The sequence below is a fragment of the Xiphophorus couchianus genome, chromosome 10 (assembly GCF_001444195.1).
Source record: "Xiphophorus couchianus chromosome 10, X_couchianus-1.0, whole genome shotgun sequence".
Taxonomy (NCBI): Eukaryota; Metazoa; Chordata; class Actinopteri; order Cyprinodontiformes; family Poeciliidae; genus Xiphophorus; species Xiphophorus couchianus.
Window position 1 is genome coordinate 5,139,673 of NC_040237.1, and position 24,737 is coordinate 5,164,409.

Consider the following 24,737-nt stretch of genomic DNA (forward strand, 5'->3'; position numbering starts at 1 on the left):
TGTAAACAAACTTCCCTTTCAAAATATGATTATCAAAGTAGAAATTGACTGAATTTTAATTTATCATCCTATCAATTGATTTAATTAATTTTTTGTGTGTGCTACTTTATCTGAGAATATTAATAGAAAATTGAGTGGAAGAAAAAAGTTTGGTAAAAAGCTGAGAATCAGCAACATTGATTACTGGGGCCTTTAGGAAGTTTAGGAAAATTCACTTCAGCAAAATTAGACGTTGCATTGATGCAGCAATTCATAAAAAAGGAGCACTGGCCATTTTTTTATAATGTGCTATATTTATTTTGAGAAAATAAATGTTTGATTTTGGTTTAAGAGAAATAAATCTTGATACATTTCACCGCGCAGAATAAATATACAGAATAAGTTTTTGTTACTGAACCAAATCAACTCGCTGGTTATATTAAAACGCACTCAGATGAACCCCTGACCTCAAGTTAAGTTCCCTCCTGAAGTGCCAACATTTCACCACTAGAGGGCGGTCACAAACAAACAAACGCCGGCAGTTTCTCTGGATCCCGACTGGACGTCGCTGCATGTGAACGCGGCCGAACCGGAGAGGCCCGAGGCTGCTGTCGCTCCTGCCCAACAATAGACGAACCGAGCTGCAGATAAGATCTCTTCACACCCTCCACGGGCGAGGCTATTGTTGGAGAGAGGACGGCTTTTGTTTTGCCCTCTTCTTTCGGGAAAATAAAAATAGAGGACGTACTGGAAGTGAAGTCGATCACACGCCAGAAGGAAACAAAGAAAACAAAAGGAAAGCAAAATAAAGGAACTCAGAGCAAGACAACAAAAAACAACAACGAGTTCTTCAGGGGGCTGCACAGTGGCGCAGTTGGTAGCACTGTTGCCTTGCAGCAAGAAGGTCCTGGGTTCGATTCCCGGCCGGGGTCTTTCTGCATGGAGTTTGCATGTTCTCCCTGTGCATGCGTGGGTTCTCTCCGGGTACTCCGGCTTCCTCCCACAGTCCAAAAACATGACTGTCAGGTCAATTGGTTTCTCTAAATTCTCCCTAGGTGTGAGTGTGTGTGTGCATGGTTGTTTGTCCTGTATGTCTTTGTGTTGCCCTGCGACAGACTGGCGACCTGTCCGGGGTGTACCCCGCCTCTCGCCCGGAAAGTAGCTGGAGATGGGCACCAGCAACCCTCCCGACCCCATTAGGGACAAGGGTGAACAGAAAATGGATGGATGGATGGATGGAGTTCTTCAGGAGAGGAGAGGGAGGGAGAGAAAAACACGCAGCAGAAACACGACAATAAAAATCAGCAACTGGGTCATATTTATTGTGCTTAACTCTTAACCTGTTTGAATTCAAAGTCAGAAATTAAGATTTCTTTTTTTTTTTTCTTTCGTGTGAAGGAGTTGGAAACATGGCTGTGGTTTCCGGTAAGAGCCGACAGAGCCGCACTTCTCTAAATTACCTGCAGATATTAAATGAAGCTGCAGACAGGAGCCCATAATGCAATTCAGAAACACTCCGATTCGCACACAAATCACGTTAACTTACAAAAAACTATTTATCAGCGGCTGGACGAATCCCACAACTCCCAAACTTTTAGGTCTTCACATGAAACAGCCTCAGTAAATAAAAGCTGGTCGCTCTGGAGAGACTTAATGACTCTCGATTGGTTTGGTTTAATTATATCAGCGAAATGTATGACTTGATTCGGTTTTATGACGTTTATTTAAAAACTATTTTTGGTTTGTCCTCCACAGCAACACATTTAAGACCGGGCTGCACCCAAACGGACCGACTGTTTCGGAAAGTTGTAAAGATTAGTGAGGTCGTTTTAATTTTCTTCAATCTTTTTCCACATTTGCAATGGATATAAAATTATTTACACCCGTTTTTGTTTTTCCATGCGAAAACAGACATGACTAAATGATTTCAGAACTTTTATTTTAGGGGGAAAAAACTTAAAAGTAAAATACTTCTGTTGCTTAAAACACATTTAAACTAAAACTGACAGAAAATTTCATAATTCGCTCCATTTTCAGCTATAGAAAACCGACATCAAAGCATGATGCTGCCACCGCCATGCTTCACTGTGGGTACCTTAGCTCACACTTTGTTTCCTCAGATTGCATTTACCGACATGGATTAGGGAGATTTTTTATGTTTTCTTTGTACAATTGAGCAAGATTAAGAAAGTTGCTCTTTGTGAAACGACACCAAAAACTAAAGGGGAAGTCCCAGTTATTGATTAATGTTGAGTTGCAATAAGCAGATAATCACACGATCAATTAAAATGAGCTCGATAATTTCCATTCTGATGATCAATGTTTTTTTGAGAAGAAATTTGGATTACAGAGATTATATAATTAATTTTATTCATGGTTTCGGTTTTAACTGGTTTTTATTTACGTTTAATTTTATCGTTTTTGTGTTTTATTTTGGATTCTTTGAATATCTTGTTCAGACGACAAACTGTCATTATTATGTCAATATCAATGCATTACTAGAAAAAGGTCTCAAAACAACAATATTATCGTTTATCGCAATAATTTCTGGGACTGAGAATTGGTTAGGGTGACGGGCCTATGATGCATAACTCCTGATACGTTTGGACACACTGAATGGTTTTGAATCTTTCTGCAGACCATGAATCTGCTGCAAGATCCGCCTGAGGAACTGTCAGGAAAAACCCTCCCAGTCGTTAGAGAGTACGCTCTTATGCAACCTTACTTAACTCAGGTCAGAAACCTTCCATTTTACAGCTACTTTATAACACAGCTATTATTCAGTAATAGAGGAAATATCAGAGGATTTATTTCCTCTGATATGTTCTCATCTGTCAGGATTCGTATAACAAAGTTTTACACTGATCCTGTGACACGAATCAAAGCTTCTGCAGTTTTCCAGAACTAAATCCACTCCTTACAGGCATTCAGTGTGTGCGTATTTGTTACGCTTCAGGGCAGAAAGATGATCTATTTTAAACTGTTTCCTTCTGGCAGCTGATGACTCAGATTTTTCTCTCTCTCTCTGTCCAGGTAGTGATAAGACACCACCCATTTACCGGCAGTTTCCAGCCTGAGAGACACTTCCTGTTCTCAGAAACTGAGCGGCTTTCTCTCGCCTTGCAGCTGACGGCTCGTCCTTCAGCTGGAGCGGCGGCAGAAATGCGGCTCGACCTCTCCGTTTACTCCTAATGACCCCGGCCAGGTCGCCTCGCAGAAGTACGACCAAAGTGTCAAGTCATCGCCGTAACGCCGCGCTGACTCACTTTGCCTCACGGCGGCGGTGAATGAGCCGACCCGCTGTCCCCGCTCTCCCTGCGGTGGTTCTGGGAAGAGGAGGACGGGAATCGCCACAATGACTGCAGGAATTTCAAAGAACCCGCAGCTTGTTTTACTGTATGTGTGAGCGGGCAGCGCTGCACAAAATGTTGACGGGTGCATCCTGTTTATGCTGCAGAAATGGGCAATTTGAGGGGAGAAAAAGTGGAGGAAAAAAAACGCTAGAATAAAAAAAGGAAAGCAAAATATTGATGCAAAGTTTAGTACCTTCAGTTACTAAACTAACTAACTTTTAGTTTAGTTTAGTAAATGAACTTTAGTTGCTAAAGCTCATGTAACTACCACATTCTGCATTCAAAAAGTGAATGCAGAATGAAATATTCCAAGCAATTAGCTATGGAGATTACATTACCCAGTTGGAATATTGTATATTCAGAAAGGTTTTTTGTAGTTCCCTAACTTTATGTGTTGAGTTACAAATCTGAATTTTAGAAAAGTTCAAAGGTCAGAACAATTAGCAAAGGGCAAATCCACTTTAATAAACCTGTTTACACCTCACACACTGAAATAAAAACACTTTAGGCTGCAGTTTGTTTGTGACTCTAAGCTGCGACTTTCTGACAGTAGAGCGTTTTGAACGCTTTTATTTTGAAAGAAACAACAACTTGAGTAGAAGCAGACTAATTGAGATCCCTGCTTGTCTTTATTTAAGACACTTTGATTTTAGGAAAAACCTGAATTTGTTGTTTCTACTGAACTAATTACATAATTTTAACATTTTCCATGTTTCTGTAACTCCACGGTTCCCCCTGCACTGTGCACTGAGTCCAGAATGACTCGTCGTTCAGGTTTAGCAACGACTAGAATAAAGACTGCTGACTCGACAGTTGTCCAGCAGACTGCCAGTCACAACCTCAGGAAGAAGAATAAACCCGAAAAGATCACTGGTTTGGACACTGGCTGTTGCCGTTTGTTTGAAAATCGATATAGAGAAAGTTTAGTGGAAGGAAAATCTGTTATACTGGAAGGACAATTACAGTCAGGAGAACTCCAGTTTTTGAAGACTGTTGTCCTGCAGCTTTTAGATGTTCATCTACCTTAGCACACCTAATCGAATCACATGGTTTTGATGCCACGCTAATAAAATAATGTAGTTTATGTGTTTTCCAGGCACACAGTATCATTTTATAGCACATTCAAGTAACTGTAACCTTCAGTTGTTCTAAAATTACTGTATATATATATTTATAAATATTATGACTTCGTAATTTAACTGGGCCTCTGTCTCTTTAAAAACTCTTGCTCTTTCTGAAACTCCTCCTTCAGGAAGTCATCACAACATGGCTCCTCTATTAACCTTTTAACAACATTTTTACCAGAGTTTCACTGGGAAGTATCTCATTTAATGAGCTCAGCAGAGGCGCAGCTCCGCCAGCTGTTTGCTACCTGCTGCTGGCTAGTCTGAAGGAGCTGAGAGGGGGACGGCTGCTCTGTGACATGATTGGAAACTGAGGAGGAGCTGCGTCTCGAAGGCGGAGCTAAGGCCACCCAGGCGGTTTGCACAGCTGAATGGTTGCCATGGAGATTAAAGGATTTCTCAAACATGCATGAAAGAATGAAAGCGACACTCCAGGCATGTTTATGATGAAGGAATAACATGATGTAACGCTCAAAAGAGTGAATTACATAATACTAGATAATACTTTCAGGTTTCATCGTGTGTAAAAAGTGTTTGCGTGTTTTGGTTTGAACCTTTTGGATCTCAGAAGAAGTTCTTGATGAGGGGAGTGACCAGCTTGACCCACAGCTTGACGTAGCGATTGGGCTGCTGGAACGTGGAGTCGGAAACCTCCATGGAGCGCCGGTACAGCGTCTCCTGCTCCTGCCGGGTCAGAACACAGGTGAGGCAGGTGAGCGCCGCGCCACACAGCGGTTCGTCATCATTATCATCATCGTCGTGACAAGCAGACCTCCTGCAGCTGGCTCTGGAGGGCTTCGTTCTCCGTCACTATGGCGATCTGGGCCTCCAGGTCGCGGTGAACCGAGCGGTAACCGAAATTAGGGGAGCCAATTAGAGTGAGGCAAGGCCTGTCCTGCCCCCTGAGGTAATACCACAGACCTGTGAAGAAGATGGCGGGGCGGGAGGGGATCAGTAAAGTTTCGGAGAGCCGGATTCAGCAGACTGAAACCACAACTGAAAGGAAGCACAAGAAGAAATCCCCAGCGTTGATCCAAAACCTCAAAATATGAGGCAGAGAGTGAGTGAGTGTGGATCCTTGTCCTGAGGCTACAACAGAGTGAGTCTACAAGATTCCTGCCTCAACCTACATACCATCACAACCACAAGAAAAACAGCAGAGCCCATCATTCTTAATGGGCCGCTTCATATAGAGAACGGCTCATTTACGGCCCTTGCACAACACCAGAAATGAAGAAATCCCATTGTGTCTGGACTTTTCTGGCACCAAGCGAACCTGGAATCATGCAACGCTGTTCGAGTAAAACGCCATTTCGCACAATTACCCCGAAGCTGTGACAACGTATCATTTAACAGCGCCCACACACCCGCATTAATCATAAACGGTTACCTACTTCGTTTTAAAAGGCCGTGCTGCCAAGGAAAAATAAAAAGCAAAGAGAAAGGTGGAGGGCCTGACTAATGGATTCATACCAAAAAGAGCCTCAGCTGCTCTGCTGGTTCTCCAGGGAACCATTACAATACAGGAGAAACGGCAGAAAGGAGGTCGACTGTCGCTCCTGCTAACAGGAGCAGCTGACAGAAAACGAATGATAAAATATCCATCCATCCATCCATCCATTTTCTGTTCACCCTTGTCCCTAATGGGGTCGGGAGGGTTGCTGGTGCCCATCCCCAGCTACGTTCCGGGCGAGAGGCGGGGTACACCCTGGACAGGTCGCCAGTCTGTCGCAGTGATAAAATATCACAGACAGAAAAAAAAAAAGAAACACTAAAAGAGGAGAAAAATGTACAAAAAACCTCCACATTACATAGAAATTAGCTATTCAAAAACTAAAACTTGTACTCAAGTAAGAGTATCACTACTTCAATATATTCTTACTCCAGTAAAAAAAAAATCTACTTATTAAAACATCAGTCGTTCAAGATTTAAAAATTGCATAATCAGACAGACCAAAATATAAAATAATGTGGAAATTTAAGAAACAAAATTCATATAAATAACATAATTACAAAAACAACAAAATCAGGCAAAAGAGAAATGTTTCCCCAAATCTACTTCTTTTTATATGAAGTTTATAAAACTTTAACAAAAGCTGTTGGTGTGTCTGGTGAAGTTTTGCTTAAAACAAGTTTATTAATCACTCAGTGAGTAGAGTTTCCAGATATTTTACTCAAGTAAGAGTTAGAGATACTTTGTAACAAATTTACTCAAGTAAAACTAAAAAGTACAACTAAGTAAAAATACTTCATACATACAAAAATACTCCTCTGGCTAAAATAATCTAGTACTGCAGCAGAATAATCTCACACCTTTACTTTGAGTACATTATTTCAGAAATAAAATCCAAAATGAACATTTGGAGAGCATTTATCTCAAGGTTTATTTTCACATCTCTAACAATAAATGTAGAGCAACAAGATTTATGTGATGGTAACTTTGAGACTCTTGTTGAGATCCTTCTGAAATTAGGACCTACATAATTTATGAAAAATAAACTAAACTGACGTGATAACTTCTACTTACTTGAGAAAGTTTAATGCAACCTTCTCAAAATGTCTTGGTTCTCCAGCTCTGATGTGTGAATAAATCGTTGGTGTCACGCTGACATTAAAGTTTGCACAACAGCCTGTAAATAAGCTACTTATTGAAGCCAAAACTGGAATTAGAACAGATGTTAGTTATTTTCCCTTTGGGATTAATGGTCTTTTTTTAATATTAAAAACATTATTCTGGTAGTGGAGACAGAAACAATAATGTTTTGAAAACAAAACAATAGTTCGCTTCTTGAGCAGATCTCTGTTGGTGGTTTGGAGATTCCAGGCAAACTTCCAAACGTTGCAATAAAAAAATAATTCCTCAGACAGGACTCCAACGCAGAACCAAGAGAACCACCAGTTCTTAAAAAAATATAAAATACAAAGAAAATATAAGTAAATAAATTTTGCTTCATACAGGTAAGGAAAGCAAAAAGTAAATGAAAAAGCAAAGGACTTCAATAAAATGTGCGACCAAAGACGGAAAATCTGGACATATTTAATGCATTTTAAGGAATAAAATTGTTTGATTTTATTCCATTATAATTTAAGACTCAATGTGTAAAGAAAACCAGTGGAACAGCTACAAAAAGCCAAAAAGATAAAAGATTTAAAAGACTTTTCTTGTTTTTATATCCCTCCCTAATAGAGCCCCTTTACTGGCTAAATATCTATTTATCTTATTTTGTTATCCTTGTTTTATGACACTATATCAGTTAACTGGACCTCTAATTATCTTTGAGTTGTTAAGCTTACTTGAAAAATCTGCTTTAGTGAAATTAAAAGTACTAACTAATGATACTGAGAGCAATATCAGCAGCTCAGATTGTAATATTTACTGTCTGTGGGGAGGTGCTGATAACACAAATTTCCTGGAGTTCTTAGACATTTACAAGCTTCTCCAACACACAAAACCATCCTGATGTTTGCACACAGTTCACTCACAGCCATAAAGACCGTTTTAACCGTGGAGGGGAAGCTGCAGACAACCAGAAAACGTTTCCCTGACCAGATGAGATACAAACTGAACTTAATGCTCGAAGGAAAACCGACTTGCTGAAACACTTCATCCCCAAGGTGAAACACGGCGGTGGCATTATCAGGATGTGGGGATGCTGGTTTTGAGTAGGAACAGGGAAGATGGTAAGATTTGGTGCAAAGATGGATGGAGATAAATGCAGAGTAAAACTGGAAGAAAAGATGTTAGAGGCTAGAAAAGAGTCTAAACATGCAATTAGTTACGAGAATATAGTCGTAATATTGGAAGAACAAAAACACTATTTTACCAGAAGAATGTCTAAATTACGAGAAAAAAGACGTTTTGATGAAAAAAGCTGCAAAAGTTGTCGAGATGTGACTTTTGTCTCTGTATTGTTCTTTTTTCAAAATAGACTCAATTGTTTGGTCAATTGTTTCAAAATCCTGCTGCTGAAAATAATTTGATGTTTACATGTTTACGGTTGAAGTCTTATCTGGAAAACCGATACCAAAGTTTAACTTCACAAGATGCTCAACATTCCTCATTTAAGTTTTTGTTATTTTTTGTGTTGGAGTTCTGATAAAATAATGATTACTTCATCCTCTTATATTTTGACTTTATTCTGGTAATAATGCTTTGTTCTCACATTATTTTGACTTTATTGCAGTATGACTATCACTGTATTACTATGACTGTAGTATAGTAATAGTATGATTTTGTTCTTATATTTAAAAAATTTAAAATCTTAGCTAAAAAGGAAAAAATAATACTTCACAAGCTTGTCAAACAAGATGGCTGACTGGATCACCCTAAACTACAGAAGCCCCAAAAAAACCAGATTTTCCTAAAACTAAATCTTCAAAAACTAAAAAGCTCAATTAAACAATAAAAATTGTTCGGACCAAAGACTCTGTGAACGTCCCATTATCATGGATGCTCTCCATCCAATCTGATGGAGCTAAATATATTTCGAGGCCTTAGATTGACCTTTGAACCTCACCAACCTTTAGCGTGGAACGTCCACTGCGGCCGGTGGTACTCGTGCAGATGGACCCTCTCCTGCTGGCCCAGCTGACGCACTCGGTTGTAAAACTGCCTGGCGATGTGGATGTAAGCTGCAGGAATCGCGCCGGCGATGCCTTTGGCCCCGAAGAACCCGTTGACCTCTGGGGAGGCGGTCAGGATGCGGTAGCTGGCTCCGGTCTCCAGCACCAGACGCATGTAGGCCCGGGTCAGGTTGAAGTAACCCGATGTTAGAAACACAGTGGAGTCCGGGCCGGCGTCTGTCAGCAGCCGCTGGAACGCCAGGGAGACATAGAAGGAGAAGATGGAGGACTTACAAACACGGCCGCTTTCATCTTCTCCCCCCGACATGCGAGGAGACCCAGCTGTGTAAACACATAAACCAGAACAGAAGAGGCTCACCTGTGTGACCTGCTCGTCCGTCCGGATGCCCAGAGGTTTCATCTGGACCAGGGGGAACACCCAGGTGTCCTCCTCTTCCTCGTTCCTGGCCTCTTCCTCCCTGGAGAGGCGCTGCTGCTGCTGTCTCACGCGGGCCGAGCTCATGACCTCCATGATGCGCTTCCTCGCCGCTGCCGAGAAGTCCTCCCGGTTTCCTGGTCGCCATGGAGACACAGATTGATGTGAAGAGGGAGAAGGGGTCGGAACAACCTCAGGGTCGCGGCGTTCTGGTCAAGGGTTTGTTACTTTTATGGCAGTGGGGAGTTGTGGGTAAAATATGTAGAGGAAATCTCCTACGAAAATGGAAATACAACACCTCGCAAAAGTATCAACACCTCCTGAACTTTTTCACAGTTTGCGCCATAGAAAATATATTTTATTGGGGTTTTGTGTGACAGAATAACAAAAAGTGCATTTGTGTTCAGCTGTTTTATATCTGTACGTAAAACACACTCCGTCCAACTGTCTTTGAAGCTCACTTAATTGGTAAGTAGAGTTCACTTGTTTGCATTTAAACGATGAATAAAAAAAAGCAGCTGTTCTGTTTCTGGTCTCAGAGGCTTGTTAGCATCATGAAGACCAAGGAATGCAGGTTTCTGAAGAGGTTTATAGTACGGTTAGCTTATAAAAGAAACTTTCCTAGCTTTGAACGTCTCTCAGAGGACTCTTCAGCCCATCGTCTGAAAATAGAAAGAGTGCAGTTCAACTGAAAATGCTCCAAAACGTTGCCTTCTACCTACAATGAAAGAGGCAAGGTAGGGAACACAACTAAGGCTGAGCAATTTGGACTTAAAATCTCATCACGATATTCTGAGGTAATATTGTAACAACAAGAACTATTTATTACTTTTTTTTAAGGCAACTGTATGGCTCTGACTGTGTGTCACAGCAATTAGAGCCCCACAACCACAAATGCTGCTCTTGAGAAACATTACTATTTGTAATCCGCTTCTTTAGGACACCGATCACATGAAGTGTGAGGTGTGTCACAAACGCACACAGTAAGTGCAACTAAGAATATTTTCAAAAGTTATTGATATTTATTGAGTCACTTTTAATGAATAAACACTGCAAAAAGCAGCATAAATAGCAATAAGGACAGTTTTAGGAGTTAACGTTAACTGGGATTAAGTGGAATTTATAGTGACACTATCGTGATAAGATATGCATCAAGATAAATGATAAACAATACGATAACAGGCCCCACAATAAACACAACAAACATGATGCAAAATTCTACATTAACCTGCAAAACCACCTGCGTGTGATGGAAAACCATCATACGTCAGGCTGAACACGCCATCAGTGAAATATGGTGGCGGCAGCATCATGAGGTGAGAGTTTGTGCTGGAGGTTCAGCAGGACAACAACACAGCTGGAGATACAACCGAACAGCTTAGATATATTTTGCAAAGTTGATTGAGACATTTATTGTAGCTCCTATTATTATAAAGGTCTATTGTGTTTTGACTCATGGGGGGCTGAATACAAATGCATGCCACACTTTTCAGATTTTTTTTTTTTTTGGAAACTATTTAAAAAAAAAAGAAAAAGGTTTATTTACTTACATGTGGCCATTAAAATGACTGGAAGCTATAGTGTGAAGTCTTTTAAGTAAATGGTTTTTTTTATATATACATTTGCAGCTTCTTTTTTTTGCAAGAACTCAGAAACTCTGAGTACTTCCCCATTTCATCTTTTTTCCCCCGGAAGTGTGTTTGTTTTTTTGTATTTTTTACCTCAGCAGCAACCACTTTTCACCAAAAATTACATCTTTTCTGCTTTACTTTTACTGTACTGGAGCTACGTAATCATATATGAGCTATAAAATAATCTTTAGGGTTAAATAAAAATTAGGAAAACTTTAGAGACAAATTCTTTAATCATTTAAAACTGATCATATTGTGTAATTCTTTAATTTCTGCTGGATTTAAAACACATTTTTGCTGTTTCATTGTGCTGTATGTAGTCCTTGGGAAAAAAAAAAAGAAATCAGTAAAAGTCAGACCTCAAAAGAATACTCTGTTTATGGGAAAGCATAGAAGTGAAGCAGTTAGATGTGAGTCAGCTTATCTTGTGTGATACTCCTCCAAAAGGTGAGTGTGAAGGCGTGTTTGGTAATTTGGTTTGAATGAGTAATCTTCTGTCTCCAAGCTGTCTGCTGCCGCTGTGCATCAGGACCCGTCATTGTTTCTAATTTATTGCAAATCTTCCAAGTCATCCAGTACAAATGGCTCTGGTGTGTGCGTGTTTATATCAGTTCCCACTACTGTCCATATCTTCTTCCAGCAACACTGTGACATCACATCTCTATTCCTGGTGTCCGTTTCTGCAGACATGATGTCATTCATCCTTTAAACTAACATCCTGGCAGGCTGTGCTCCAGTTACAGACACAAGCTATATGAATGTGTGTGTGTGCGTGTGTGTGAATAGAAATCTGACATTTTCACATCCGGCTGCGTGGCTAACAAACCGCAAGAGCTCTCTCTGTCCTCCTCGCTGACCAGTATCTCCTCGCCTGTCTAAGCTTTCAAGCTCCATTAGCCAAACCCGTCAGCCGCCGCAGCCGAGCGCCGAGTGTCACCCGTTGTCAAAACAGCGTGCGTCTGTGCGTGTCCGGTTTCTACCTTTGTAGGGGTGCACCATGCCGTCCTGCACGGTGACCGAGTTGTCCGGCTGCAGCTGCAGGGAGACGTCCCCCACGGCCTCCACCAGGTCGGAGAAGAAGTCCGCCACCTCCCTGCAGTTCTCCAGGAGCACGTAGCGGTCCTGCCTGTTGGTGAAGTAGGAGTCGCTCAGGTTGGCCCTGAAAAACAGCCGAGAGACGAGCAAGATTCGTAAAGTTCTGTTTTACAGGACGTTTTGAAGTATTTTTCTCATTTCATGCACAATCACAGCAAATAAACCAGATATGGGTCGGTTACCAGTAACAAAACTACTGATACTACAAAACTTTTCCACTGTTTATGGTTTAATCGGGTTTTGTTTACTTTTTCGACAATAAAATTCAAGCACAAAGTTGTTAAACTTTTCCAGCACCACAATTTGAAGATAAAAACAGTTTCAATTCACGATTCTACGAATCAATTTATAAGAATATTAATATATCCAGCTAGTCACCTCATCATTTAACTCGGGTGTGTTGAAACAGAGTCGTATCTAGAAGCTGCAGGACACCGGACTTCGAGGACTGGATTTGAACAACAGGTTCTGCAGCTGAAAACCAAGACCCAAAACAAGAGTCTTCCTCCACCGTGCTTCAGCTTGCACGAGGCGTTTCTCCTGGTAGTGCTGAGCATCGTGGTCAAAAGTTCAAATTGTATTGTGTTGTTACAAAAGACAAAAGTAAGTTTGCATGTAAGGTATGCACACGTTTTGTTGTTGTTTTTTTTTTTTTTACGTAGAGCTTTCCCGACAATCCTTCCAAACAAGCCCGACGAGTTCATTCCTTTGCCTAACTGTTCTTTCATTAACTTCAACATTAAGCCATTGCGTAGGTTTGCCTTTCTGCTGCTGGTGTGAGCAACAACCTGAAAGTCATTATCCACATTCCTGCACTTTATTTAGCCCTGGAGGACGCCAAGGGCTCGTCCTTCCCAGAACAACAGCATTGTTGACACAATAAGACACGGTTACTGCAGTTAGACCTTTAGGTATAGAAATAGACATGTCATGTGACATTTTATTTATTGCTAAATAAAATAACAATGGAGATTTTAAAAAAAAACACATTTATTTGGCTTTATGTGAAATTGTTTGATTCTTCTGATTTTAATTTCAACTTGAAGTAAATGAATCAACTCGTAAATGTATATTTAATATCTAAGTCAGAGCGGCTTAAATTTCATCGTAGAGGAAACAAACTCAATAAGACATGGAGTGTAAACTGTGACAGATAACTTCTCAACAAATAATAATTATCAGTTACAGTCACGAGTTTCCATTAACATTTTCTCCGATTTACTTTAAGTCACGCTGTTATGACTTTTTCCCCTCATTGTTTCGCAAAAAGAAGGAACTTACTATGAAAATAAATAAAAAGGTGTTCTCTTTTTAATTTCAACAATATAATATTGTGGTAATTTTACCACTAACATACTGTATTACCACATGTTAGTGGTAATATCAATAGCACAGGGGGAAAAATAGGTAGAAACCTGCATTTCTTATTATATCTATATTTGAAAACATTAGTTAGTTCTTTATCATTTTTAGCGAAAGTTATAAAAGAGCCAAAGAGTCACTAGTGGCTCCAGAAACGCAGATTGGAAACCCCTAGTGTAGCCATAATGTACGGAAGCAAATTAGGAGAAAATGCAAAACAATTTATTAAAGCTGCTAAGCACGGTGGTAGAAGGGTCATGATATGGGATGATTTGTTGCTGCAGGATCTTCTCACCTAATCAATGCCCCTCATATTTAATGTATGTTAGGATGAGTGCTGAACTGACTTGAAAAGTAAGTGATCCTTACTTTTGCTTTGTCAACATTACCAATGTATCAACTTTCAGATGCTTTATTTAAAGTTCAAACCAAAGTTTTTACTCTAAATATTATAGATGCTAAAAACATTTTCTAATAGCCAAAAACTGGACAAAAAAGAAGGCAGAAAAAAAAGTTGATGTCTTCTAGTGAAAAAACTAAACAAGTTAAGGAAAGGAAGTTAAGTGTTGCTTCAGGAGCATGAAGTGTCGTTGAACCAGCAGATGTCTTGAAACAAATCTTTTAATATCAGTAACTGAAAATGGTTTGTTGACTCAGTTTAACCTGCAGTTTCGTGAAACCTATTGTTATTCCAGGAAAGAAATGAACCAAAGCCAAGACAGATTGCGCCCGATGTCTTAAGTGCTTAAATGTTCACTTTGGAGCCCGCTCAGCGTTCTCAGTTTTCAGGCGAAACCGAAATGTAACAATAATATTTTCAAACAATGAGATGAATTGATCCCAGTGGGAAGCCTCGATGTGAATTTAAAACTGACAACTTCAGAGCAGAGAGGAGTTTACGAGATGGGAGGGTGTGAAGGATGTCTAGCGCTGCTAAGACAAACCGATTACAGATAAGTTGCTGCTGTACGACGCTAATGACAAACGTTCGAGGCGGACGAATCCTGCTCTTCAAAAGGCACTGCAGGGAAAACTTCCTTCTCTAGCATGATGCATGGGTTTGTCTGTTTTGATCTGCAATGGAGTGAAAACCACAACACCACCGCGGTCCCCAGCTTTAGAGCACACCCATGATTTACATTTTCTCTGCAGATGACAGAACTGAAAACATTTCCAAGCAGTGGAAACACCTGCTCTGTGCTTTGAGTAAATATACACAATGATCATTCTTCGGTTTGATTTAAAAAGACATATACAGTATGTAATAACTTAGCGGCAGGAAATCTAAAAATACTGAAAGTTTGAAACAAATACATTACAATCTGCTTTCCATTTGCTTTCAAAGCAGATATTTAATTAAGACTCTACCATATGTGGACAATGACATACCATTTGTAATCTATCATCTATTTATGGCTTTAAACAAAAATTAGATTATTTTTTTAAACATATTTTAATGTTCAATGAATGTCTGGCTGCTCAGTGGCAACATATCCGAAGGACAGTGTGAGGACACTTTTACCAAAGATCCTTTGCACAGGAAAAGTGGGTAAACTTTTGATTATTGAGGCAATGTTTCAGGAACAAAAAGTCTCTAAGGTTAGAAAATATGTGGTTTACATTAAAGAAATTGAGTAGCCAAACTCCAAAAGTTTCTTCAGCATAAAAATCAGCTGTGACTTGATGTTTTTTTCCTGTCTGAGCCAAGTGAAGATTGAAGTACCAGTCTTTTTTTTTTTTTACAGCCAAACAACATGGCACTGTCAGAAAAATAACCGTAGATGGATATAGGCAGCGTCAAACCTTCACAAACTGACTATATGTCAAAATGTGAGACTTTTAGCTTCTTCCATTCACTGCTGCAGTACTGTATGCTATGTATGCTCAATAATTTGAAGCATCCTGGTGTTTAGTCAATCAGATAAATGGGAGTCCAACAATTAGGTCTACCAGAAATCTGCCCAAAGTTTCGTTTAAGACATTTAAATCCTCACTTTCTGATCTCAAACTGAAGTTGGAGACATTTGCATTTTCGAGGCCCTTGTCCAGCTTTCCAATCCCCTTGAATTAAACTCTACGTACCCGCTGATGATGACGCTGTCGTCAAACAGGTAAACTTTGATGTGCTGGACTCCAATGGTCTCGTTGAAGCGCTGCGGCACCAGGAGTCGCAGCAGGCCTCTCAGGTCTGGAGTGTGGTATAAAGATACTCGCATTTGAGAGGTGAAGCGCTGCAGCAGAGGCAGCAGCATGGTCCTGGAGTTAATCTGACCTGCACATGAAACACGGTGAGCACAGAGATCTGGGCCAAACAACAGCATAGAGGTCTGATGGAGACCGACCTCTTGATCCGCGAGTGTAGTCCAGTAGTACGGAGACTTTGAGGTCAGGAGAGCGACGGTTTTCTTTTGCATATTGGAGCGCTTCCTCCATGCAGTCCACCTTAGTGGGAGATAGATATGGAACATGTTTTTTAATAACCGAGCTAAAATGATGTGTAATTTATATAAATACATAAAAACTCGCCGTGCGTTGCCAGTCAAAACATTTGGTTGAGCAACAAAAAACCCTCAGCATGTTAGTTTGTTTCAAACATGCAAAATAACTTAAGATCGAATTGTTCACCAGTGTTCAAGTTTGACATTTTTTATTTAATACCTCAAATTTAACAAACAAGCTTTACGTAAGATAGCCATTTCAAATGTTTTATTATTCATTTAAAAGCAAAGGACACTAAAGTCATGAAAGTGCCTCAGAATTAGCTTTTTGTTGTTTGTAAATTTGCATCCCATCCCTGGTACCAGATGCAAAAATAGAGAAGCAGCATTCAGTTTCCACAGTATGCGCCATGAATCTGGAACAAATTTCAAGGTACCTGCAAAGATGTCGAAACACTGAGTTCCTTTAAATTAAGGCTAAAAATCCACCTGTCTAGCGCAGCATTTGATTAGCAGTAAGAGTAATATTTATTAATGTATTTGGTATATATTTGTTTGATGATTTTTATGATGACATTTGACAAAATGCTTATTTCATAACTGGTTACTGTATTATGCTTTGTTGCTGAAATGTGCTTTACAAATAAACGGCACTTAAACTTGATTACATCTTATTCCAAAAAGCATAAACTCAAAATTGTTGAGTCTAATGTAGTTAGAACAGTAAGAGATAATTATTGTTAATAGTAGTAATAAATTCTTGACTTCTTATACATCATCCAAACAGAGCAAAGACTAGAAAAATAAACTCTTTAATAATTATTATTTTGAAAACTTAAAATAGAAGCTTTTTTCTTCTCTAATTACTGGCTGGGTTAAAAGAACATCTTCCTGGTCACGAGAATTACTCTCCACGTCGTGTGTAAAGTGTCTTAAAGAAACTTTGTATTTTGTTTCTGTAAGATAAGCATGCCTTGCTTTCAATTATCGGATTACTGTCATTTCTGGCCCCACCACTAAAGTAAATACACAGTTCAGGTGTGACTGTCGGGATCTGTAGTGTCCACTAAAGTAAATACACAGTTCAGGTGTGACTGTCGGGATCTGTAGTGTTCCTGTGTCCAGGTTTTACACTAAAACAACACCTGCAGTTTGCATTCTTCAGTCCTAACCACAGACTGGGCCTGAACCCTCACACTGGATTGAATTAAGTTTGTTTCATCCATTTTTAAAGCAAAACCCCAGACTTTAAAAAGCAGGGGAAAAAATGATACAGCCTCACTGCACCTTTCTGACTCACATTTCTAGTAATCCATCATCCTGTGGAGTTACAGAATTTAGCAGCTGATCTCAGTGCTTTTAGCTGTGATTGAGCATTTTGGCCTCTGCCTACGTCTCCATTACTGGTCATTTAAAAAAAAAACTAAAAACACGAAAAAACAGCTGAATATGAGCACCGGTCCAGACTGTGGTTTGCTTTGGTTTCGTGTTGTTATGCTAGGCTTTCCAAGCATGAAAAACAGCAAGCACTCACACGCCAGCGCTGCTCTCCAATACCCATAAACCCTTGCATTTTGGGGTCATTCCTAGTAGTTCTGGCCTGAACTTCGTGTTTCAATCTGAAGAAAACACACTGCGGTATTCTTGGAGGAGAAGTCTGACTCATATTTTCTGGCATCTCTGACCAGCCGTTTGGCTCACTCTCCTGCTGTTACAGCTTTGTTCTCACCTGCCCCGAACGAAAGAAGCATATTTAAGAAACAAAACGCTCTTCCTCACCAGTTCCTGCTCCAGCTGTCCCGTTCCCAGATACAAGGACGCCATCACCACCCGCCTTCGTGCGCTACTGATGCGGGCCTTAACGGAAAGGAGACGGAAACTATTAAGTGAACGAGGATGTGTCGTAAGAGACTTTTAAGATTCTGGAAAATGACAAGAAAAAATCTATTCCAAGAGAAGTTGATAAATCATTTATTTAACAAACCTCTCCTTCAACATAAATAAATATTTTGGCAGTTATACAACTCCTTATATCTGGACTTAAAAAAATATTCCCATCTATGGCTTGTGCTGTTTTCACTACATATGTAGGTTCAATTCCTAGAAGACAAATCTTATGATACAATATATATATATTGTATAAATATATATGCTTCTTATTCTGACATAACATTTGTTTACATAACCACTGCTAAGACAGTAGAAACCTTTAAGTGTTGTTAATGACCCAATGAGTTTTTATTATTGTATTTTATTATTGTGTCTTTATGGAAGGATTTTACTACATTGTTGGTTCTGTTTACTCCAAATGATTGTATGCGTTGTGTTTGTATTGCTTAACGATGTATTATTTTATTGCTCTTTTTATTGCTTGGTTTTGCTGAATCATTGTACATCGTCACTGAACAAATACCATAGCAGAAACCCAATAAACTTGAAATACATAAAACAAGATGAAGCTTACTGTTTTTATTTATTTATTATTTTCCTGTTAATGTGCAAACAGAGTAACATTTTGACTCTTTTGACTTCATAGTTTGCCATACAGAAAGCAATAAAAGCAGTGTTAAGGTTGGTTGTGCAGAGCAGTGTTTTAAACAAACTGCACTCTAACATGCATCCATTTAATTATTCCAAGTTTTTGGTTTGCAAAAAATATTAAAATCTATTGGCTGCAAAAACAAGGTGAGTAAACTGAGGAATTATCAAGACAAAGACGGTCTGGCTGTCATAAAATAGCACCAGAGGATCGAGATGATTCGAGTATTTTAATTCAACACCATGTTCTGGTCCAAAATATAAACTTTTCATAAATAAAAGTCTAAAAATACAAATATGCATAAGCCCTGTTCAGAACTGAAAATCAAGGGCCCTTTGCAGCTGCAAGGAAATGACCGGATTTAGCAGAAAAAACAGAGCTAAAAATAAAAACTGAATGTTGTACTGACATTTTAAGAACGTCACTGAAAAAGAAAAAAAAACAAAACACACAGCTCCAAATGAATCATCATGATACTTTGGCAGGTTCTCAATATTGAACAAAGGCCTGGTGTCAAACGCAACTTCATGTCTGGTATGTAGCGCAGAAAGTTGTGCAAATCCTAGAATTACAATATCTGGAATATAATCTTTAGATAAATAATCTTTAAGATAAATAATTCAAATATCTAAATGACTTTATTCTATAAACTACATTGTTTTTATTGTGTGTACGTTGCTAGTATTGATGAATGTTGTTGCTTTTGTTTGTTTTAAAACCTGCTTTGACCACAGGAATTTTTCTGACTTAAAAAAACAAGCTAGTGACGCTTTGCAAAAGTCCAATTTGGGAATCGTGCCAAAAGGTGCCATAAATATGACCAACTACGAGTCAGTCACATGAAACCCACCTATTATTAAATTATTCTTGGGAGTGGCTGTACTGTAAACTACACTCACCCACATTACTGGTAGGAGTGTAATTTTGGTAAAAGGAAAGGCGTTTTGCAACCCTTACCATTTGAATTTTAGCACAGCTCATTTGTCAGTTGAAACATGTCAAGGTTCTGTGATCATAATACTCACCGAAAAAAAACAGTGCATCACACCCTTAAGATAAAAATTATCCAGATAAATAATGTCAATGTTTCTCATAAACTGGATGAGATAAAACTGAGATGTGAAGATCAACTATAAAAACACTTAAAGAGTTATTAAATCGGTGCTATTTTTTGCATGATTGCACATGCACCGTTCTTTTTTTTCTTGCTAGACTCTCCAAGCAAATTCTGATAAATATGCAAGTACAGCCATTGAGTCCAGCAATTGCAAGAAGTTTGCAACCATTTTCATGTCAGGTGCTCAGTTTTACTCCAAATTAGTGGTTCTCAGACTTTTCAAACCAAATCCTAATTTAGATTAAGAAAACAAAAAATTCCACACACAGCCCTCATAATGACTGGGAAAAAAATGTGTTTAATTTTAGTTTAGTCTTTATATAGTCAGAAACAGAAGTAGGAAAAATTATATCTACAAAATTAAGTTGTGCCTCAAAAAATCTATTTTCTAAAAGCTCAAGATTTTATATTTCTACTGATTACATAACAATAAAGTTTGTGGTCTTCCTGTAAGCGTGTATGTTGCTATCACTATTGAAAAGGACTTTAACAGGATGGGTTACAGCATTTAATTTCCCACTGGGACTAATAAAGTATTTAATTTTTTGCCTGGGTTCTTTCTGCATGGTTTCTATAAAAGCAGCATGCATGAGTGGGATTTCCCAGCTCAAACACATGACTATTAGATCATTGCTTTCTCTAAACTGGTATGAGTGTATCCATGCGTGGTTGTTTGTTTTGTGTTGTCCTGTGATGAACTGGTTATCTCTCCAGTTGTACCTACGCTTCTCACCCAGTGACCCCAGCAGATCTTTCTTTACATTCTTATTGTGGATTTCAGAAACCATTTAGCACGTTTTAAACATCCTTGTATCAGGGCATCAGCCTTGAATGGATCTGCCACCGCATCAGAATGTTTACATTTTCTCGTTTTGTTTTGTTTTTTGGGACAGATAAAGGATTGCAAAGTGTTGACGTTAGACAGATAACTAACAGAACTGACCTCTAATTGGAGATTTCTGAAATAGTTTTGACTTCCAAAGCCATCTTAAAATGTGTTGTTATTAATCAAAGGCGACAGCAGTCGTGAACAAACGACACAAACCTTCACTGCCTGGTAAAATTGGTCCGGTGACGTCAGGATCTGGATGTGGGCTCCCGGCACCCGGAAGGCGGGTACTTGCTCCGCCATCCATCGGAAGTGGCTGCAGAGGCCGTCTGAGCCCTGAGCTCCGGCTGACCCGGTGGGCCTGGAAACGTGGCGTGGCGCTGGCTCGGCTTGAGCAAGCAGTGGAGCCAGCAGCAACATGGCTGACCTACGGAAAATAAGCACACAGAAGTACAAGGACTTTGAATTGTTTTAATAATATATGGCAGCTCCTTTATGCACCGTCTCATCGGGTCGTTTTTTGAAGCAACAATTAACTCCCAGTGGGTTAACAGAAATATACGGAAGAGGATTAGGGCCCTAATCCTCTTCCGTAGTAATGGCACTGTCTCGCATACGTCAAAACAATCTAAAGCCAGTCAAAAAACAGACAGCCGGTAGCCTAATATCGCTTCTATTTAGTTGATTTCACTTTATAAAGGGTCATAGGATGCTGCGCGCTACACAGACAAAGATAGAAACCAAACTTATCACTTTATTGTACAATATTTAATGAGGAAAGATACGGCGGAGATGTTTAAGGGTTAAGGTTAGGGTTTGCAGCTTTCTACAAGGTAAGAAGATTTGCGTTCATATACTTTACAATTAAGTATAATTAGAAAGACATCAAACATTGCTTTATGGAGAAGCTACATGCCTAACCGTTAGTAACCATAGGGACAATACTGCGTTGTCATGTAGCCTAGCATGTATGGGAAAACAAAGTGGCTGGCATCTCGTCTTTTGTACGGTTTCGTGTCGCTCTGGGGAGGGAAAACGCTGCTGATGACACAGTGATATAAATCATGTGGTCTGAATTTAGGCAAAGTCGGTAATTTGATCAACGCATCAGGAAGGAGGAGGAATGGGTCGATTTCTAAGCTAGCTATCTCAAACTTTTGCAGATAACATTGTCTATGAGCTCCACCCAGATGTGTTACGTTCACAAACAAATTAGATTGACTCGAACAAGAAGAAGCCATGAATAAACTGGCAAAAACAAAAAGAAAAAACAAGTTGAGAAGCTCTGTTCAATACTCCCGCGCCTCACTTCCGATGTCCATCATGGCGCCCAGAACGATTTAGTGACGAATTTATCTTAATTACTGTGCAACACTGATTCAAAGCTTAAAATACACTCATTATCTTTTTCATTTAATTACAAGTGTGGGAGCCCAGTTCCAGAAGGACTAAGAGAAAATATATCGATGTGGAAAAAAGACAAGTAACACCTTCTGCATACATCCAGCTTTTCAGGGAGAGGAGTGTATACCTCTCACTGGTTCCCTCGTAGCATACATGCATTCCTGCTTGGCATTTGCAACTAAAACTTACTCAGGACAAACACTTAAGTTTTTAAACTGCAGAGAGACTTTCCAAATTTTAAACACTAACTCATAAAACAAAACAAAAAAAAACCTAATTACTTCTTCATGTCAGCCTAAAATGCACTGAATTATCTTGTTTTGACAGCAGTGGAAAAGTTATTAAATGAGAGTATATCCAGCTCATAGACGGGGTTATGTCACTGAGGCAGAAGATGTTGAGCCTTCTTTCAGTAAGCTGTAAAGATAAGGCGGTGTGATGAGGGAGATAAGAAGCTCACTTTGAAATCCGTCATCACTATCATAGGAAATATAGTTATTAACGTATAGTTGCCTTTGGCATCTTTTTCTGAGTACACGGCACGTTTCACAGAAGGGAAGTAACTTCCATTTATGCTGATGGCATCCAGTAACAGTTTTCAGCCTTAGGTGGTGTAATTCAGGAAATAAAACGAGCCATTTATTCTGGTATGTCACTATGCCACATTTCTGCTGATAAAAAGCATGCAAGTTAAAAAGAGCTCTCGTTATCAGCATGCAGGGCTGACCTGGTTATCTCAGGTGACATCTTTAAAGAATCTACATCCTAGTTCTGTTCAACAGATTTCATTGAATCCATTCAGCCAATTGGAAAGGCTGGTTTTATTTTTGGTTAGTTATATCTATGGATCGGCTAAACCGATTCCTCGAATGACTCGCAACAAAAAGAAAAAAAAAAGACCGTAGAGATAAGAGTTCTTACTTTCATTTTTTATTTATTATATCCAACTTCCTACTGTTAACACACCGTGGAACCAGATCTTTCACAGGGGACGGTAATTGTGGTTGGCCAAAAGAATAATGAGAGAAAGAAACAGGAGGAAATGAGCGGAAAACGCCGAATACATAACTAGTTTTGTTTTCTATCAAAAAAGAAATACGAGATCATCCTTTAAAAACACGTGTCAAGCTCAATACCCGAAGGCCAAATACGACCCGACGCAGCTTTTTATGTAGGCGGAGACATAAATAGAACCTTCAAGATAACATATATGTGCTTAGTTATTAATTTTTCATCTATATGTTGCCAAATTACATCTGTCATTTGGCAACGATCGCTGAAATATTCGCATCAACAATAATCACTATTCTTTTCTCTCTTTTTTGCACTTATGCATAATTGTGAGTTTATTGCAATCTTTTTGTAAAAATTCTCAAAACCATTGGGTTTAAGTGACTGGTAACTCCCACCTGTAGGTGGCAGTATTTCTTACTTCTACTACACAGCTTCTTAAGCCTTGCTTGATGTCATGTTATCGTTTGTGATCGACATGGCGATGCAACAAAAACGTCACATTTGCCATCATGTTTAAGAATTTATATATTTATTAATCAGCACCACATAATTGGTGATTTTGACTGCAAAGAAAAATTATAAAAACATTTGCAATAAGGAATGCATCAATGTGAAAACATGTAGAATATTATTTAATCTTAAGTACTTTTTGAATGCAGAGACAACTGTTTATTAATTTTTTAACAGTTCATTAGTGGATTTTATTAATGTACAACCAGAAGGGAGTTCTTCACTTTGCAAAATTTAATGTTCTTTTTAGCATTTGACCTGCTCATCACTAATCAGAGCTGATCATAGGGGAAATACAAATCACTAACCAACTGATTGGTGCATCTTCAATTTGCACTTACATCAACTTGTAACTACACCAAGTTCCCACAGTTTTATGCTTGTTAAAAACAAATAAACCTTTGATTGTGTACTGCTTGGATTCCTGTGTAAAGGCATCAAAGATATGAGGAAATTATGCTGAACTTCAACAACGAAACAAAGAAAAGGCAACTGGCGATGATGACGGCAAACCCACCTGCTTCCTTTTGGGAAACTTGAGCACGATCAAGGAAGCGAACGGCACAAAAATGTTGAACAGTCAGAACAAGTTATCTGAATCACCAGCAGTCGTCAATGCTCGTCAGTCATTCCAAGCATTTTTAGGTGAGAACCGAGACGTCCTGCTACCTTGTGATGCGTCAGGGCAGACTGCAGGAGACACGCTTTCCTAGATGTTAGACTTAGACTTAGACTGACTTTATTGTCATTTTGCATGCACAGGGTGTATACAGAACGAAATTTCGTTGCATACGGCTCAGGACAATATTTTGAGCTTTCAATGTTGTGAGGTTACTCCAGAATAAAATAAAATACAGTATAAAATATGAATATAAATATAAATATGGAATATAGGGTGCAGGAATGACAGTAAAATATTTCACTTATATGTTTCACTTTTGTTCTCGTCATTTCTTAGAATATTTCCCTAAACGTTAAATCTTTTCTTTAATAGTTTAATGACTTGAGACATACATTTTTTCCCCAGGCATTTTTCTTACTGTTGAATCATAAACCTTAAATGAGGGAAGTGAGGTTTTTATGTGACCTCCTGGATGAGTCGTTAATGCACTTTTGGATTGATTTTGTCAGGTTAGCCACGCCTGAGGAAGTTCACCACCGTTTCCAGTTTTCTCCACTTGTTGATACTGGCTCTCAATGTGGCTCACTGGAATCCCAACTCCTGTAACCCTGCCCAGATGAATATATGTCAATGACTTTCTTTCTTCTCATTTGCTGTTTTTCTTTGAGTATGATGTGTTGCTTTTTACAATAGTCTACTTCACTCAGAACAAACAGCTTCA

The 24,737-nt window shown here is 39.1% G+C and overlaps 1 protein-coding gene and 1 long non-coding RNA gene across 7 annotated transcripts in view; one reads left to right on the plus strand and one right to left on the minus strand.

Moving 5' to 3' along the window:
- pgs1 (phosphatidylglycerophosphate synthase 1) overlaps positions 1 to 24,737 on the minus strand; it is a 29,521-nt gene that overhangs the window by 1,153 nt on the left and 3,631 nt on the right. For 2 of the 6 annotated variants that reach the window (XM_028030280.1, XM_028030284.1), the window contains exons 2-10: positions 20,683 to 20,893; positions 17,761 to 17,838; positions 15,886 to 15,985; positions 15,626 to 15,815; positions 12,067 to 12,245; positions 9,399 to 9,592; positions 8,978 to 9,269; positions 5,229 to 5,377; positions 5,011 to 5,140 (exon numbers count right to left, since the gene is read on the minus strand). In XM_028030280.1, coding sequence (XP_027886081.1) covers positions 5,021 to 5,140; positions 5,229 to 5,377; positions 8,978 to 9,269; positions 9,399 to 9,592; positions 12,067 to 12,245; positions 15,626 to 15,815; positions 15,886 to 15,985; positions 17,761 to 17,838; positions 20,683 to 20,893 — 1,513 coding nt within the window. In that variant the 3' untranslated portion in view covers positions 5,011 to 5,020. Of the gene's footprint in view, positions 1 to 1,364; positions 3,306 to 5,010; positions 5,141 to 5,228; positions 5,378 to 6,568; positions 7,358 to 8,977; positions 9,270 to 9,398; positions 9,593 to 12,066; positions 12,246 to 15,625; positions 15,816 to 15,885; positions 15,986 to 17,760; positions 17,839 to 20,682; positions 20,894 to 24,737 lie in introns of those variants that run through there. The other 4 variants (XM_028030281.1, XM_028030283.1, XM_028030282.1 and 1 more) reach the window with 4 other exon arrangements.
- LOC114152394 (uncharacterized) lies at positions 1,212 to 3,846 on the plus strand. The gene is made up of 2 exons (XR_003597112.1): positions 1,212 to 1,404; positions 3,013 to 3,846. It is a non-coding gene; the product is annotated as an uncharacterized LOC114152394 (long non-coding RNA).